Raw genomic sequence first — 19,237 nt, 5'->3', positions numbered from 1 at the left:
ATAGCCTTCCGCATTTTCACTCATTACTATTACACAAACATTACCTCATTACTAGTGGCAGAAGTCTTAGTGTCACAGTGTGAAATCAACAGTTTAAAAATCAAGTGCTGACAGAGTGAGCGATATGTCCCTTTAACTGCTTAAAAACTAAACTTGTGCTTCCTCATCTGTCAGAGGAATTGTGAGATTCCTCATAAACTACACAGACTAAAGTACACAGTCACTAAGTCTATACATGCAACATTTTGCAAAATTACATTAGAAATATTAAGCTATTACCCCTTCTTCAGGAATTTCTTGATACTCAGAACTTAATCTGTATTGTATGTACCTGGAATAGCAAAAGGAAACTAAAAATCCTATACTTGGAATTTGCTTTTCTTTCACATTTCAGGTTGGAGTTTCAGAACTCAGGATGAAGGAAAGCAGAGGGCTTTAGTTCACTTGTAGGGTCTCCCCAGCTCGGAGGGTACTATTGAAGAAAGAACTGAGTGCAAACAACTCATATCATTTTGACTCTTCGATTAATTAATGACCAAAGTAGAAAGAAAATAGCAAATAAGACTATTATTGTTGTTGTTGTTGAGACAGGATCTCACTAAGTAGCCCTGGAACTCTCTATGTAGACCAGGCTGGCCTTGAACTCACAGAGATCTGCCTGCTTTTGCCTCCCAAATGCAGGGATTAAAAGTATGTGCAAGAAAAGATTAATTAATTAATTAATTTAGCAAATTACAAGAGGGAAAATTTCATCTAACATTTAACAAGTGAAAAAGTAAAGTATGAGTTTACTGATTCAAAGAATGAAACATTTCTGCTAAAGAACACAGTGTTGCTCATAAAAAAACTTTGCTTTTAGTAATCCCACATTAAAAAGACTTTCATGTATAAAATATGTCCCATATTTTATTGGTTTATATTTTTTATGAATAAAAGCTGTTTTATTTTTCCCCCAACTTTTCTAATGGTTTAAGCAACTGAGGTTTTGATACATAGCAAATATGGAGAGTCAATCTAAAATTCTGGAATTAAACTGAAAGGCTTTACAGTACAATTCTATTTAAACATGGAAAGACTAGGAGTGTGCCGTAGTGATACAGCACATGCTCAGCCTGCACGAGCTCTGGTTTCATTCCCCAGCACCAGTAAGTGAACAGAGGAAGGCCTATTTCATATCTCCTTATCACGTGCAAAACTAAACCAGCTTTTGTGATGCACCAATGGACTAAATAATGGTTACTTCAACCAGACCCGTAGACGCCATCTTGTTGCGTCCATTTCTTCCTTCCTTCCTGGCTGATGGAAAACTAATCTGAAAATGTGGACACAAAGAAATTATGACACATTTTTAAAGCTACTTTCTTAGAATGCAAAGAGGCAAAATTATGTATCAATTTATAGATTATTTTAAATTTCCAATATACTAATTTTGCTATGATGTACTACTATTCTGAAAGTATTGGACTAGAAATAATATTGAAGTATCAATACAGGAACAGTGTTTTAATTCAATTGTGAGTCTCCCATACTCATGTGGCAAAGAAAGAAACGTTTAAAAAATTGTGTGGTCCTTGGCACCATTTTGATTAGCTTCTCAATCATCATCTGAAAAGATTTATTTTTATTTTATATGTATGTAAGTGTGCAATGTTTTGTGCAGTGCCCACAGAGGCCAGAAGAGGGCAGCAGATCTCCTGGAACTGGAGTTATGGACAGTTGTTAGCAGCCATGTAGGTGCTGGGAACTGAATCCATGTCCTCTGCAGAGTAGCAAGTGCTCTTAACCACTGAGCCATCGCTCCAGCCCCCAAATTCTATTTCTGCCGTAATTCCTCTTATGTTAAGTTTGTGTGTGTGTGTGTGTGTGTGTGTGTGTGTGTGTGTGTGCGCGCGCGCGCGCTAAGTTTTTAAGTAAGCATAAGATTATGTTTCTTAAATATTTAAAGCCTGAGGATTAAAATTATATTTTCTTTCCAATCAAATCATCTGTAAATCCTAAATATACTCTCCTGAAGCATAGCAAGAGTTGACAAGGAGATGGTAATAACTCCAAATACAAAAAATATATCACGAAAGAACACTACTCAGCAACTATAAAGAACAAATTCACACATAGAGGTGATGGAGTTATGAAGCCTCAGGTGTAAAACTTAAAGTGTACTTACTGAGAAATGGTGTTGGTATCTAGGTCAACACAACTGACATCTGGTGGCGGGTCATAAAGATCAAAGTATCTGGAGTCAATCCCGACTATGAACGGACATGGCGCACTGAGGACATCTGCTAGAGCCAGTGGGCAGAGAGGAACATATGGGCATGGCCAGTGGAAAGGGAAAATCATCTTGGATAAACAGAGGATGGGAGAATATTAAGCATTTTGACATTGACGCATAACTTATCAGCACATACACAAAATTATCTTTTAGATTATTACCTAAAGTTTAATGTTTGATAATGAATTAAATAATTGTAACTAAAATTAAAAGTCAGGAAATTAAAACTGCTGCAACATGTAAAAATCCATTACTTTCTGAAATGGAGTTAAGCCCTAAAATGACTCTAAATTACATGAATTAAGTTTCAACTGAACGGATACTTACAGACACTAATGCTTCTGTCACACTAGTAAGCACAGAAGGCCGGAGGGAATGGATGAGGATTTTATGTTCTGTTACAGCAAACACCAGTAGTGTCACAGCATTTTCAGGGCCAAGATTCTGAAGTAGTGTTGAAAACTTTCCACCACTGTCAATCCAAGCAAAAATACACAATAAAAACAAAAACAAAAAACTAAACCCAAATACAACAACAACAAAAACTGTTTAAACTCCTAATTATCTAGAATAGTGGGGCTGTGCTGTGGGATGGTCTGTATGTCAAATCTGTTGCTTTGATTGGTCAATAAATAAAACACTGATTGGCCAGTGGCCAGGCAGGAAGTATAGGCGGGACTAACAGGAAGGAAAATGGAGAGAACAGGAAGGTGGGAGGAGACACTGCTAGCCGCTGCCATGACAAGCAGTATGTGAAGATGCCGCTAAGCCACTAGCCACGTGGCAAGGTATAGATTTATAGAAATGGATTAATTTAAGATATAAGAACAGTTAGTAAGAAGCCTGCCACAGCCATACAGTTTGTAAGCAATATAAGTCACTGTGTTTACTTGGTTGGGTCTGAGTGGCTGTGGGACTGGTGGGTGACAGAGATTTGTCCTGACTGTGGACAAGGCAGGAAAACTCTAGCTACAGGGCTGTGTATATTTAACTCTAAATGTAATTACTGTTCGCAGGCAGGAAAAACACAGTATCAAAAACAATATGAAAGAAATGTAATTGTATGAGTTTTCAAAGTCATGAACTTTTCAGCGCTACATTCAATACAGAAAATGAGTCTTCTGCTTGTCCTGTTTGTTTCCTTTTTTCTTTTGCTGTTGCTGTTGGGACAGGGTCTGACTATGTAGTCCAGGCTGGTCCAATTAGAGATCTTTTTGTCTTGGTCTCCTAAGTGCTAGGATCATAGGTATTCACTAATACACCTGTGAATCTGCTTAAATTAATCCATTTCTATAAATCTATACCTTCTGTGAATAAAATCACTGGCTTATACTTGGGTGAATTTTGTAATGTGGAAATCTGATTTGGCCAGAGCTGTTATCTCAATGAAGTCCTTTTGGCAATTTGAATCATTTGTAATCAGTGTGTTCATTTCATTTTCAGCTCAGGTAAGAGCTCGGAAAACACTCATCACTCTAGGCTAAGGGCTAATGATGAAATCATCTGTAATTCTTACAAAATTAGTGTCAAAGATGGCAGCTGGTCTCCCTAAGGTATGTGCAATATAATAGTTTAATTATACCATAACTATTTCTGACAGCAAATCACACAGCTAATTAAATTTCAAGAAATGATACTGTAGGGAAATCACATTTTATAACTTCTCTGAACTTTTAGAATGATGAAATATGTTCTGTTTAAAAAGCAGTTTTTATTTTGGATTAAATTTAAAATTGTATTTGGTTGGGTGGTGGAGGCACATGCCTTTAATCCCAGCCCTCAGGAAGCAGGGACAGGCAAATCTCTGAGTTTGAGACCAGCCTGGTCACAGAGTGAATTCCAGGACAGCCAGGGCTACACAGAGAAACCCTGTCTCAAAAAAAAATGTATTTTGTATTTTAGAGGACAATTAAAGATGTATTGGATGTATTTTAGAGAACAATTAAAGCTAAAAAATGAATTACCTTCATAATTTACATATATTCCCAATTATGTAACAATAAGTATTGATAATAATAAGGATATACATAAACACCAAACACTACTGTAAAAGTTCTTCTTTCTTTTGCAAACTATAAACCCAATATTAAGCAAAAAGAATCAGCTAAGAAACAGTTACATGAAAAGTACTTCCACCAATATTTTAGCTAGGAAAGACAATATACATATACATTAGTTAAATTCACACTATATTTAGAGAAATAATTAGGGCTGGAGAGATGGCTGAGTGGTTAAGAGTGCCTGTTGCTCTTCCTGAGGACCTGAGTTCAGTTCCTAGCGTCCATGTTAGGAAGCTCACAACAGCCTGTAACTCACTTCTAAGAAAACCAACACCCTCTTCTGGACTCTGCTGCACAGATGTGGGACTGTGTATACATAGATTTAGAGAAACAAACCGAAATGAAGCTTTACTTGCCTTAGCGGAAGAGGTGAAGAAACAGGCTGACTGAGAATCAAATTATCATGTGGGGATAACTGGAAGATTTAAAACAAAGCATTTTGAAGTATAAAGATGAACTCTGAAACATCATGCTCTGGCAATAGACATCGATTAATGATGCTAACCATGAAGATTCCCAGATCACCAGCATAAGACTTTTGGCCCCTTCCAACAACTTCTTATTCTGAATCCTATCTCTTATGTCTTCAACTTTTCTCCAATACTATTTTAACAAATTTATGATAAAAGGTTAAATTATTTAATCAATACCATACATTTAGGGTCTGTAAATTAATGGCCTGTAAGCAGTCTAATGGAATATAGCCATGTAATTTTTTTTCTCATACTCTCTAGCTAATTTTGTGCTGTAACAGCAAGATGAGCCCCTGTAACAGAACAGATAACATGCAAAGATTAAATATTTAGATAAGATCCATAGCAGGAAACATTTGCCAGGTTCAGCTACAAAACAAAATTCCATACGTATTTAGGTGGAGTGTGCAATATAGCACTCTGGCACTAAGTATCATGAAGTAATAACATGGATGTGTAGAATGATTGTCAAAGTCATCAAATGTATGTTCTAGAAATTTTATCTGTATCAATATAATAATGTAATTAATTTTATCTGCATTTTCAAATTTTGGCACATTTTTAATGATTTCTAACACTAATAATACCTTCAGGGCTGCGGTAACCAGTAACACGCATGGTGACAACACATGAAAGTATTTCCTTTGTATGAACCATTCCATAGATTATGATTAATAGGCAATTTAAGTTATCAAGATCCCAAACAAGATATAAACAAAAAAGGAGAGATGCATTCAACTGAGAAAATGTTTATTCAGTCATTTAAATTTCCCTATTGCATTAAAGACACTGCATTTCCTCCCTCCTGCAATATATAAACATACAACTAGTCCTTATAACTATTTGAATACATTTAACCAACTATATGATCATCAAGGGCACAAACTTTCCAATATTTAGAAACAATCTGCATACTTTTCTTTTTTTCCTGAGACAGACTCCCTATGTAGACAAGGGTGGCCTGGAAGTGACTCTCTAGTCCTTACTGAAATCAAACTCTCAGCCCTCCTGCCTCTACTTCCCAAGTGTTGGGATTGTATGAGTGCACCAAAAGTTTCCTCCTGTGGATAGAGTTAATAAATATCAGGGCCCGAATCCCTACATGCAAGAACACCTGGTTGTCCCAGGGCTCATTGTACTGTCCACATTCAGTTGTTAGTCTTGTTACATGCTGGCAGAACCCTCATATGGCCATCATATGGAAAGAACCTTACCTGAACTAAAATCCGTGGCCTCTGAGGAGATGGAAAAGGAACTTTATGCATAAAATGAGAAATATGCCTTAAAAACAAAAACAGAAACTCAATTAATTCCAAAATGAATTATCATTTGCTGCAAAGGTTAACATGCCATCACAAGTTCAAGCTCATTAAGGCCCTAGTGCTGTGAAAACAAATTAACAACAAAAAGTTGTTTGTGTCATTAGAGGTGCCTCAGCCTAAATCCTATGACCTTATACATTTGGTTGTGAGCTTAGCCTTTAATGGCTAAGCCACCTCTCCAGCCCAAGTAACTTTATGTTAATAGCTGATCATATTCAACCATGTTTGTATTTGTAGTTACCTCAAAACCATGTTTTCTTTTCCCTAAGCAGGTAGTAATCAACATTACTAAAGAAGCTAATTATTACATTGTAATGTATTTTTAATTAATCACTCATGTTTTGTAAAATAACTATTTAAGGTGCTAAAAAAAATAAATGAGTTTAAATGCTTGATAAGATGAAGGGTGCAGAGGTGTAGTCCCAGCTACTTAGAAGGCTGAGGATGACTTGAGACCAGGAGTTCAAGGCAGCCTGGGCAACAAACACAGACTTCCCCATCTCAACAAGCTTTCCATTTAGTAATGGATAAAAACTAGATCAATGAGATGGTTTTGTTTTGCTTTTTGCTTGTTTGTAGTGAGAGAACAAATCCAAAACCTTGCACACACCAGCGAGTATTTTCCCACTCAACTACATCACTTGGGTTTGGAGGATAATATCTTGCTATACAGGCCAGGCTGGCCTTGAATTTGTAATCCCCCTGTCTCTGCTTCCTGAGCATCAGGATTAAAGTCATGCACCAATCAATAAGTTTGGTTTTGAACACTACAGGAGAAAAAAAAAAAAGGACAAAATATAAAAACATTTTATTCCCTTTAGGAATAAGCTGTCTTCTTCTTGAATTATTTTTCTTCTAAACATTACTTCAAAATTATCTTATTTTTAGCAGTGAGATCATTACAACCAGACAGAGAACTGGATGAGTCATTTATAGACTCTATAGATGTATTTTAACCATGTATTGTACAAAGACACTACCAAACATTACAGAAAATGTAAAGTGATGTAAAGCTTCTAGTCCCTACCATTACTTAAAATCTGGAATAAAAAAAAAACAAAACCCGAGCTGGGCTGTGGTGGCACACGCCTTTAATCCCAGCACTCGGGAGGCAGAGCCAGGTGGATCTCTGTGAGTTCGAAGCCAACCTGGTCTCCAAAGCGAGTTCCAGGAAAGGTGCAAAGCTACACAGAGAAACCCTGTCTCAAAAAACCAAAAAAAAAAAAAAAAAAAGATTAGAGGAATGAGTACCAAAAGACACACATCTGCTTGATTATATGAAGCAGTCAGAAAAGCAGGACTTTTGTATGATTCATGGAACCCTAATGGTGTCTAAGATCCATTCAGGGAGGATCCGAAGAGTCCAGACTCTTTTATGATAACAGTGAGACTCCCTTTTCCTTTCTCACACATTTGGCAATAGCAATAATAGTGCAAAGTATTGTGAATGAAACTGCTGGCACCCTATGAAATCAAGGCGGGGGTAAACTAGTAGATGCTGTATTTTATTGCTTTACTATCACAGACTTCATTTAAGAATGTCCCTGACTGGGGCTGGAGAGATGGCTCAGCAGTTAAGAGCTCTTGCTGTTCTTGTAGAAAACCTGGTTCAGTTCCCAACACCCACATGGTGATTTATAACCATCTATAACTCTAGTTCCAGAGGATATGGTACCCTATTCTGACCTCCAAGGGCACCCAGCACACATGTGGTACAGAGACATATATGTAGGCAAAACACTCACACATATAAAATAAAAATAATAAACAAATCTTGGAAAAGGATGTCTGACTTAATAACTTGAAATAGCAAATATTTGATTCTGGAACATACATTTAGAATATTCTAAGATAAAGGGGTAAGTACTCTACAGCATTACTATACAAAAGCATGTGGCCATTTAATTTTACAAAAGCACTTAGAGGACTGAGTTATGAGTGAGTTGGTTATTTTTTCCCCACACAGAATACCATTTTTGCTTGAAAGATGATGGGCTAGTAAAGCTTATGCAGTGTTGGGTATTCAACAGACATTTTCCACATAAAAATAATCAAAGTGCTATTACTTCAAGGAAAAAAACTAGGAATACTTGCTGTTAATAATTAAATCCAAACTTTCAAATGAAAAGTAAGAATTTGTCACCATAAACCTGAAAGCTTTCTACTACTCAAAACTTTTCTGAGAACTGGGAATGCAGCTAGGAGGAAGAACACATGCCATGCATGTGTAAGGTCCTGGTTTGATCTCTAGCACAATAAACTTTATTAATAACAAAACACCTTTCCGGGCTAGCATGTAATAAGCCTGATAAACTGAGTTGAATCTCTAGGACCCACAAAAAGGAAGGAAGAGAACAGACTCCTACAAGTCCTCTGACCTCCACATGCACATGGCAAAGACATGCCAATATGTGCGCACGAGCACACATACATGCGCGCGCACACACACACACACACACACACACACACACACACACACACTATACAAATATAATAAAAATTTAAAAAGTAAACTCTTTGTGATGCTATAGTGACATTTTCTTATATTGAGGGAGACACCTGACTACATTTCAAATATGTGTTTACCTCAGTGAACTACTGCTGTCCAAATGACCAACATACAATGCTACAAGACCATGCATGAGTCAATGTTCAGTCAGGACTGAGAGACCTTCAGATTTTAATAGAACACAGAAGAAAACTTTATTGCTTAGGTTTCATATTCTGCATTACTATTAATTTGGAAGAAACTGTTACTTGCCAAACTTTGGTACAATGTAAAAAATAATATCCACATCCTAAAATGACTACTTAAGTGCCCCTTCCTTTTCTATTTACATAACTGTATGAAGTCAGATTTTCTTCACATACCTCAACTAAGACAATTACTGCATCAAACTGAATGCAGAACCACGCAAGAAAAGTCAGCTGGGTTCAATTAGCCAAGGCATTAGAGACTTACAAAAATGTAAACACTCACTCTTCTCATTAACCTTCTGTTTTATTTTTTAAAATTTATTTATTTATTTGTTTGTTTGTTTATTTTTTTGAGACAGGGTTTCTCTGTGTAGCTTTGCACCTTTCCTGGAACTCGCTTTGTAGACCAGGCTGGCCTCGAACTCACAGAGATCCACCTGCCTCTAACCTTCTGTTTTTAAAAAAAATTACTTTTTGAAGAGATGTAACTAGTTTGTTAATTTTAAATAAATTATTATAAATTAGTTTTAATTTCTATTGCAGTAATATGTCTGTATTGAAAGACACAACACACAAAGAACAGCTCACTGAGTCCTCAAAATTTTCAAGGGATTCTAACACCAAAATATTTGAGAAGTGCTAATTTTTTAATACTAAAAATGAGAGTGGAAAAGAGCACAGGATAATTAGGGCAATACTACATTTATGAATTATCATAAAATGGTAAACTGTATTACTTCCCAACTGTCATCAGAGTCAGAAAGTTCTGCCAAAGGGCTGAAGAGATAGACGGCTTGAGGGAACAGAGAAAGTACGATTACGAGCCTCCAAAGACAAAAGTCCAACCTACAGTGATGTATTTACAGCTCCTGTGCATTAGTTTTACTGAATGAAACACTGTAAAATTTTCGTGCTCTTAGTAAATCATTAAAATTACAGGACGAAAAACAAAATGTCTATCAAATTTTTCTTTTAAATTCATGATATCTAAACATAGGACTATTTTAAAGGTTCATAATATCTCAAGTTATACATAAAAATTACAAACATAGTTGAAGAGTTTTAATATTTTCCACTTGGAGATGCGGCTCAGTGACAAAGCTCTTAGATGCCATGTGTAAGGCTCTGGGTTTGATCTTGAGTACTTCAAGAAAACCTAGTTCCAGGATTTCACTAAATTAGCAACTATAAACTTTGTAAGAGTAGTGTGTATATATATATTTATCCAACTAACTCACTTTAAAATAAATTAAAACATTCACTGGCAGAAATAAAATTGCTTAAAATAACAAGACTGTAAAAATATAATGATAAAGTCTTACATAAATAACCAAACATTTTTCTCAAATAACTCTCAAGAAATAACAATTTCCATATAAAATTTACACAATTACTATTATAAATATACCATAGAAAGGACTGACAAATTTTTTTGAACAAGGTCTCTCTACACATCCCTGGGTGTCCTGGAACTCACTGTGTTGATCAAGCTGGCCTCAAACTCACAGAAAGGTGCCAGCATGCCCACTTTGGAGTGTCAAATTTTAAACCATGAGACCTCTAACTTACTTTTCAATTGGAAGGGCATGAGGTCCAGAGATGGAATAACGATACAGAAAAGTCAGAAACTTTCTGAATGCATCAAAAAAAGGCCAGTGAGAAAGAAGACAAATGCATTTGTTAGTGTGAATTGTTCTAGAACTATCAGACTTTCCATCCACCAGAGACGTTAAACCCAAAAGAAGTCTCTGTTTTTCTGTAAGATTCTCCTCAGAGTATGGTTCATAAAACTGAATAGCAGCACCATAGACCTGTAAAACAAGAAATACATTTAATAAATATACTTTGTATCATTTATTCAAAGCACATCACCAGTTGACTGACTATTCAGTGGATGCTTTCTATGGGTAGGTAAGGTGCCAGGGACTAGGAACACAGTGGTAAAATCAATCCTGCTCTTCTTTAAAAAAATAAAAAATGACAGGGTCTCCTAGGCTGGCCTCAAACTTGCAATCTTCTGCTTCGGCTTCATGAGTGCTGGGTTTACAGGCCTGAGGCACCACTCCTGATGACTACTTTCTTGGTATGTATGTTAACTATATAGTAATATTTTCATGTATACTTATTATTGAAAATGGCTATTTTGATTAAACTATATTTTTAAAATAAAGAGTGAAAGCAACTGAGCCTTGGTATGGTGACTAATGCCTATAATCCCAGCACTCAGGAGGCAGAGGATCTAAGCAAGTTCAAGAGCAGCCTGGTCTACATAGAAAGATGCTGTCTCACACCAACAACAATGACAAAAGCAACAGAAGCAAAATAACAAAGCAAATCTACCAATATTTTTATAAGAAATGTCTGAAAAGTATTTAGTAAGCATGTGAGACAAATTTGAACTGTGAACAATTCACTGAATACTCCTATCCACAAAATCAAATGCTGGTCTAGATGATTTCCAAGCTCTCTTCCAACTACAATTCTATAATTTCAGGGCTGGAATATAGTTCGGCAATAGAGCACTCGCCTACCAAGTGCAAGGTTGGATCCCCAGAGTAACAAAAAAAGTCTCTTTTCCAAATCATGTTATATTTCATAATGTCTTTGGCATTACTTAGGAGCTTTTCTATCACAGAAAATGAACCAATGAGGGATCAACATGTGATGATGAGAAAAGTCTTCACTAATATTTAAAAACAAAACCAAAAACAAACACTTGGGAGGATAGGAAAACTTTCCTTTCCTGTCTCTGGATATAGTAAATTCAACCAAGAAGAAGAAATACATATTACTGGTTTGGTTTAGTCAGTTTTTACTATTGTTCCTTGAAGATGTGAGGCTTATGACCTGAAAATGTACAAGAAATTAGCAAATACCACTAGTTAAATCCACCGTACCTTTTCAGCTGAGGCTCCAGTCAACACAAACGTAGAGAACACAGGAAGAGGGTATTTGCTATTTGGTGGCCAGCATTCAATAGTTGCACCCATTGGTAAACAAAACAGGGGAACAGATTCTGGTAGTGAAAATGACTCGTAATCTTCTTGAGGATATCTGCAAATTAGACCTATGACAGCAATGGGAATACTAGGTCACTGTCTCTTGAATATAGGTGTTTTTTAAGTGAAATGACAATAAAATGCTTTCTTTTTTTTTTTTTTTTTTTTGGTTTTTTCGAGACAGGGTTTCTCTGTGTAGCTTTGCGCCTTTCCTGGAGCTCACTTGGTAGCCCAGGCTGGCCTCGAACTCACAGAGATCCGCCTGCCTCTGCCTCCCGAGTGCTGGGATTAAAGGCGTGCGCCACCACCGCCCGGCGACAATAAAATGCTTTCTTATTTCACATATTTAGAAGGCCCAAAATTGCATATATGTTCATCAGATAATTATGAATGTGTCAGCAGGATTTATATAGATGTTAATCTTCAAGGATTATTGACTATTAAATTGTTTAACATTTATCAAACTTCATCTACAAAGGCTAGATTAGAAGTAACAAGAAAAACAGAAGCCTCTAAAAATACACATACCCCTAAAAATTCACTTTATGTCATACTACCTTAAAGTATATATTTAAATTTTTTAATATGGTTATTTGCCTATATCTACTTTAACACTCTTATTAACTATTCCTCTGGAGCCTTTTATACATTATATATAAAATATATATTAATATATAATATGTTTGTATATAAATATATTTATATTATATGTAATTATATATATGTATATATAAAACCTCCTATAGGAGTCTGTCAATTCTTACACAAATGAAAAACAACTCATAAAAGAGTAGACACAGATTTAGAACTCCATTAGAATGGTGTTGCCTCAAACTCAGCTTCTGAATAATTCTAAATTATCTCCACTTATATGTAGATAGGAGTTTCAAATAGCCCAGAGTTTCATGACAATCTAACTCATGAAAATGGAATAGGTATATCTTCCACTGAAGATACCCTAGAAACAGCTTTATACTGAATATTGCGGGGTTAGAAACAGAAAACAGGTTTCATGACCGTGAAGTCTGTCAAGTCAGGCGAAACCATCACTAGTCTCACCATAAAAACAAAGAGATAAACTGGGACTCTGAACAGCTGGCTCTACTGCCGATGTCTCTGATTCTCAACCAGCGGGACTCAGGTTCTTTTCATCTGCAAGGCGAGATGAACTAGATAAACTAAGGTTCTCCCTCTCATCACATGGCAGCCAGCCAGTGGGGTCCCCTGAGGACCACAGTTAACTGTGTTCTAGTCTCTCAGGTCATGATGCAACAGCACAGTTGTAAAGTAAGAATAGAAATATTGATTAACTGTGGGCCCTGGAAAGTCAAAAGGAGAAAAGAGGCAAGGACTCTAACTGTAAAAGGCTGAATCTGCTATCTTATAAGTAAGATCAAATGTTTGACATTTTGAAGTCTCTTAAAATTGAAAACTTCAACTATGCATCATAAGATTGCAAATTAGTGTTAATACTATTCAGTATCATGAAATATAACCATTAAATTTGACTAAACTAATATAAATATTAAAGAAGCATCCTTTTCATACTTTGCACAGGTTTAAAAATTAAAGAGAATTGGCATGTACTCAAATTGTTACTTAAACTTAAGGCTTAAAAAAAAAAACTCACTTTCTTTTCAAAGTGATCGTTCATGCAGCATCCCAAACACTTCAAGATAAACTGAGACTCAGGAGCAGGGGCTGGAATTCAAGTGCTGCTACGAACACATCCTAACATGGCACACAGCCTGTTTACAGGCAGGTCTTGTCTTTAACCCTGTAGACCCCACAATGTTTCTACATAAATTGTTTCTCCCAAAATTATACTTACCAGCTTTGTAAGATATAGTGTTAGTTTTCGCCACTGATTTTTTATAGCATAAGTACACTGCAGATCCCCACTGAAAAGAGAGGGAAAAAGTAGCATTCAATTTTAAAAGGCAGTGCTTGATGAAAATGAAGTCTCTTTGAGCTGCCCCGTATGGATTAGCTACCATGGAGTAACAGATTCACCTGCTAGCTATTTCCAACCTGTTACTCTGTTAGCATTTGATCAGAATCATGGCATACTTTCCTTTCAGAAGATCTGACAATTCCCCTCCTTCACTGTAGTGAGAAAAAATGACTCTTTAAAATAAAACTAAGTCACTAAAATTTAGACAGAAGTATCAATGGCCATTCTTTGGTCTTTGGTTGAAAAGTAAGAAAACAACCATTTAACATTTCTTTCTATGATCTTTTTTAAAAAAGAAAATTTAGAACAAATTTAACAACTAGACAATTTTTAAAGCTCTTCTCTAAATATTTTTAAATACATAAAAAGGATTAAGCAGTAATTAAAGGAATAACTAATAATATCTGACATTTATACATCATTTGCTATTATTGTAGGCATTATCCCAAGTTCTTTGTAATACTAATTCATTTATTCTTCAAAACTGCCTATGTAAGAAAAAAAAAAAGCATCACTTTGTCCCTAGTCCATGAATGAGGAAACTGAGGCACAAACAGTGAAGGAATTTGTCCACTCTGCATATCTGGGATTCAAACCCAAGCAGGTTGGCTGGTGTCTATGCTGACCATGCTGTTAACAATGCCTCTTTATTCTCTGCAGAGGAGAATACATGCTCTGTGGCAATAGAGAGACTACTATCTCAGCAGGAAAAAAAGAAACGCATTCTGGTCTTAGTTACAATGGCAAAGTTTAGCTCAAACACCTTGATTAGTTAATGAAACTTAGAAACAGTGCTAATGACAATGTCAATTACTTTCAATCCAAAACAAATACAGAAACACATCCACAAAATAAAACTTGCAAATGGGAAAATACCAAGTATCTGTAAGCTTATATCATGTTGCTAAAAATACCAGATTAAATCTGAAATGTTGTATGCTAGATCCTACATTCATGAAAGAATTCAAAAACTTTCTTTGCCTTCACCACCACCATTACTGCTGCTGCTGCTGCTGCTACTACTACTACTACAGCCTTTAAAACCTCTCTGTTTGAGGCCAGCCTGGTCACAGAGCAAGATCCGGGACAGGAACCAAAAAAAAAAAAGTTCAATTCTTAACAAAGTTATAAACTGATTGACAGGAACATAAATTAGTTAAAGTTTTCTTGATACAAATCTTGGGAGTGAACATGTGCCACACAACAGGGCATGAGCAGTATAGTACAATGCTTAGCTCTTAGTTCTGCAATTTTATAGCCTGGGTCTGAGTCTTGCTTCACCAACTTACTGAAGGTGTTTGTATGAGAAAAGAACCACATTTTTTTTTTTTTTTGGTTTTTCGAGACAGGGTTTCTCTGTGTAGCTTTGTGCCTTTCCTGGAACTCACTTGGTAGCCCAGGCTGGCCTCGAACTCACAAAGATCCACCTGCCTCTGCCTCCCAAGTGCTGGGATTAAAGGCGTGCGCCACCACCGCCCGGCTAAGAACCACATTTTTAATTCTCAAATTTCCTTCTTTGTAAAATGGGGGTAAAATACCTATTAAGGTCATTGGCAGGAGTGAAGAAATACTTAGAATACTACACAGAACATAGACAGTAAATACAACTTACTTTACATAAAATTTAGTATGTCAACAGCTTGCTTCTAATATTAAAAATCAGAATTTCAATGTCTTATAGTAGAAGGTAGAACAAACAAATTATAGCAAATTCATCCAATGTAGCAATCTTCACTAAAAATTGCTGTGTTTTGGTTGGAGAAATGGCTCAGCAGTTAAGAGCACTGGCTGTTAACTCCCAGCAACTACATGGTAGCTCACAACCATCTGTAATGAGATCTGATTCTCTTCTGGTGTGCCTGAAGATGCATCACTCATATACATTGAATAAATAAATAAATAGATAAATATTTTTTAAAGAATTGCTATTTTCCCTAGACCCCCTTTATCCACACATTCAATGTTCACAGTTCAGTTCCCTGTGGCCATTTGGTCATATTGACTCCCTTTTCCTTCCTCCCCCAGGCCCCTGGATCTCCTTTAACTCTCAAATTCATACCCTCTTGTTTTTGTTTTTCTTTAAATAACTCCAGTTAGTGCTCCCTACACATGCATGGGTGTGGGGGCATCCACTGGAGCATGGCAACCTAACAGTGGCCACACCTTCCAAGAACACTTACTCTCAGGGCTGGAGGGACGGTTCAACAAGGAAGAGCACTGGCTGCTCCGCTAAAGGACCCAAGTTCAATTCCCAACAACCATATGGTAGCTCACAACTATTTATCATTCCAGTCCCAGGGGATTCAATGGTACATCTTCTGGCCTCCATGGACACCAGGCACACAGATGTACATGCAGTTAAAACACCCATAAATATTAAACAAAAGCAGAAAAGTTACTCTCATTCCCCCAGCAGCCATCAACTGCCAATAGATCTTCAACTAGAGATGGGGCCTCATCAGCATCTCCCCTATCAGTTTAGAATGTTTAACCTGAATGACATTTGTGATGGGAACTTGCACGATCCTGTTCCATCCTGCCTAGGACATGACTCATCCCTTTGTTCAGAATATACTTGCATCGTGTGCTATCTGCCCATTACTCACTCAACAGCAACAGCAGTGCCTGTGTTTGAGAAGTCCTCACTGTACTTAACAATGGCTCCACATATCAGATAGTGATGTTGGCTATTGTTATACTGCTCTGTTATATTTCAGTACAAGTTGCTGTTGCTAATCTCTTACCATGCCTTATACATAAGTTAAATTTTATTATAAACACACACACACACACACACACACACACACACACACACACACACACACACACGGAAAAACAGTATATTTATGATTATTCAAGAATCTAGGGGAAAGGTCAGAGTTAAAAGCTTAAGGCTCAGCAGTTAAGAACATGTACTTCTCTTGCAGAGACCTAAGTTCTGTTCCTAGCAATTACATCAGGCAGCTCACAAGCCTATAACTCCAGCTCCAAAGGTCCACAGCTTCTGGCCTTTGTGGATACCTGCACTCATATGTACATACCCAAACACAGACACACACATAGACAGACAGACAGACAGAAACACACACACACACACACACACACACACACACACACACACACACACACCCCTAAATGGGACCAGGAGTGGTACCACGCATCTTTAATCCCAGCATTTGGGAGGCAGAGGCAGGTGATCTCTATGAGTTCAGCCTGGTCTACATAGTGAGACCTGTCTCAAAGGAAAACAGTAAGTAAATGTAACTTTTTAAAGATTATTCTGGCATGGATCATGCTCATGACACTGAAGTGGTTAGAAGGCGATCAAGTTCAAGGTATGTTTTGGAATGAGCATCAACAGAGTTTATAGGAGAACACAATAAGTAAAAAAAGAAAGGTTCACATTTCTCCAAAGTTTGTTAGTCTAAGTAAGTTTGAGTGAAATTTCCATTCATTAGACAAGCAAGACTATGGCAATAAGAAGGTCAGAAAAGGTACATCAAGATTTCACTGCAGGTCATGTTAAATCTGAGGTGCTCTATTAGGTACAATAACTAACAAGAGACAATAAATTAAAGGGCCTGGTCAGATACAGAAATTTACAAGTCACCACATGTTGTATTAAAATAACTCAATCAACAAGGGAGTAAGCTTTGGTTGTGAAGGTGAATGCACTGAGGACTGAACCCTGGGCACTCACTCCACTGAACAGGAAGCTGGGAGAGAGGAAGGCAATGGTTGGTGAGGGAAGAGGGAAAAGAATCAAGTACACAGGCCAGTGACACTGTAGATGGAAAAAAATTACCATCTAGAACAAAACCTAAAGACTTGAGATGAAGAACTGATCACTGGACTCAGTAACAAAAGAATCTCGGGATGAGGCAGTTTAAAGCTTCACTGGAAAGAGCCAAAGTAAAGGGCGAGGTAAAATATATTCAACTCTTTTTTTGAATGGGATGGGGTTGTAACAAGGTCTCAAGTAGTTTGGAGTGGCTTTGCACTTGCTATATGGCCAATGATGACTTTGAATTTCTGATCCTCCTGCCTCAATTCCTGAGTGTTGTAATTAGAGGCATGCTCCACCACAGCCAGTTTATGCAGCACATGGGATGGAAACAGGGTCTTACGCATGCTAGGCAAGCACTACACCAACTCAGCTATACCCTCTCCATCCCCAGCCACATACTCAGCTATACCCTCTCCATCCCCAGCCACATACTCAGCTATACCCCACCCCTCTCCATCCCCAGCCACATACTCAGCTATACCCCACCCCTCTCCATCCCCAGCCACATACTCAGCTATACCCTCTCCATCCCCAGCCACATACTCAGCTATACCCCACCCCTCTCCATCCCCAGCCACATACTCAGCTATACCCCACCCCTCTCCATCCCCAGCCACATACTCAGCTATATCCTCTCCATCCCCAGCCACATACTCAGCTATACCCCACCCCTCTCCATCCCCAGCCACATACTCAGCTATACCCCACCCCTCTCCATCCCCAGCCACATACTCAGCTATATCCTCTCCATCCCCAGCCACATACTCAGCTATACCCTCTCCATCCCCAGCCACATACTCAGCTATCCCCCACCCCTCTCCATCCCCAGCCACATACTCAGCTATACCCCACCCTTTCCATCCTCAACCAGTACATAGATGCTGAAAAGTTTCACTGCAAAAAATGGTGCAATGGGACAATGGAAGAGAGGAGAATATGGGATGAAACACTTTTAAAAAGATGGCCATCTTGCAACAAGTTTTGCATGTGTTTAACAGAAGAGAACTGATGGTTAACAAAACAGTAGGGTAGATGGCAAAGCCATGTCCTTAGAGCTGGGTATGCATGGGACCCAGTATGCAAGGAAGGGACCAGGAAGGCAGCCATGGCATTAATTTACTGATTTTGTAGGAACACGGAACAGTTATTTAAGTTAGAAGGAAGAAGGGGAGAGGGAAAGAGGAGCAGAGGAGGACACAGCTTCTTCCACAGTTTTTTGTGAAAGTACAATTATTCTTCACTGATGAATGTCTAATTGTATTAGTGCTAAGGAACTGACTTACCATACTATTGTTGAGATTCTTGTCAACCTTGCAGTATGTGTGTGGTGGACTTTCTCCTTTACTGGGTATAATAATGCATATGTCTGTGACAGCCAGGGTGTTCTGAGTCATGTTTTCAGAGGCTCTTCGGTAAGTGATGTAGATTCTTTGTGATGAAGTACTGCCACTAATATTGGCAGGTCGTCCATAGGGAGTACTCTGAATAATCTCACAGCCCTGTTTTAATCTTTCTTTCCAGTCATACAATACCCTAAAACATAAAATTTTAAGAAGTAAGTACACAAAGTTCCCTCAAACCTGAAAGATAACAATCTCAAGTATCATGGATGCACCCTAAAACACAACACTGTATAAACTATGTGTGTGGTGGTATTGTGTTCCCCAAATAAA

The 19,237-nt window shown here is 37.5% G+C and overlaps 1 protein-coding gene across 3 annotated transcripts in view; it reads right to left on the bottom strand.

Moving 5' to 3' along the window:
* Dennd4a (DENN domain containing 4A) overlaps nt 1-19,237 on the bottom strand; it is a 105,171-nt gene that overhangs the window by 49,165 nt on the left and 36,769 nt on the right. For all 3 annotated transcript variants that reach the window (XM_015998034.3, XM_006979345.4, XM_076576517.1), the window contains 8 exons: nt 18,848-19,097; nt 13,655-13,724; nt 11,722-11,891; nt 10,394-10,635; nt 6,020-6,086; nt 4,689-4,747; nt 2,600-2,744; nt 2,165-2,340 (listed from right to left, as the gene is read on the bottom strand). In XM_015998034.3, coding sequence (XP_015853520.1) covers nt 2,165-2,340; nt 2,600-2,744; nt 4,689-4,747; nt 6,020-6,086; nt 10,394-10,635; nt 11,722-11,891; nt 13,655-13,724; nt 18,848-19,097 — 1,179 coding nt within the window. The remainder of the gene's footprint in view (nt 1-2,164; nt 2,341-2,599; nt 2,745-4,688; nt 4,748-6,019; nt 6,087-10,393; nt 10,636-11,721; nt 11,892-13,654; nt 13,725-18,847; nt 19,098-19,237) is intronic.

Source organism: Peromyscus maniculatus, chromosome 7 (genome assembly GCF_049852395.1).
Source record: "Peromyscus maniculatus bairdii isolate BWxNUB_F1_BW_parent chromosome 7, HU_Pman_BW_mat_3.1, whole genome shotgun sequence".
NCBI lineage: Eukaryota > Metazoa > Chordata > Mammalia > Rodentia > Cricetidae > Peromyscus > Peromyscus maniculatus.
Note: the sequence above shows the minus strand (reverse complement) of the source record. Positions and strands in the feature narration are given on the sequence as shown.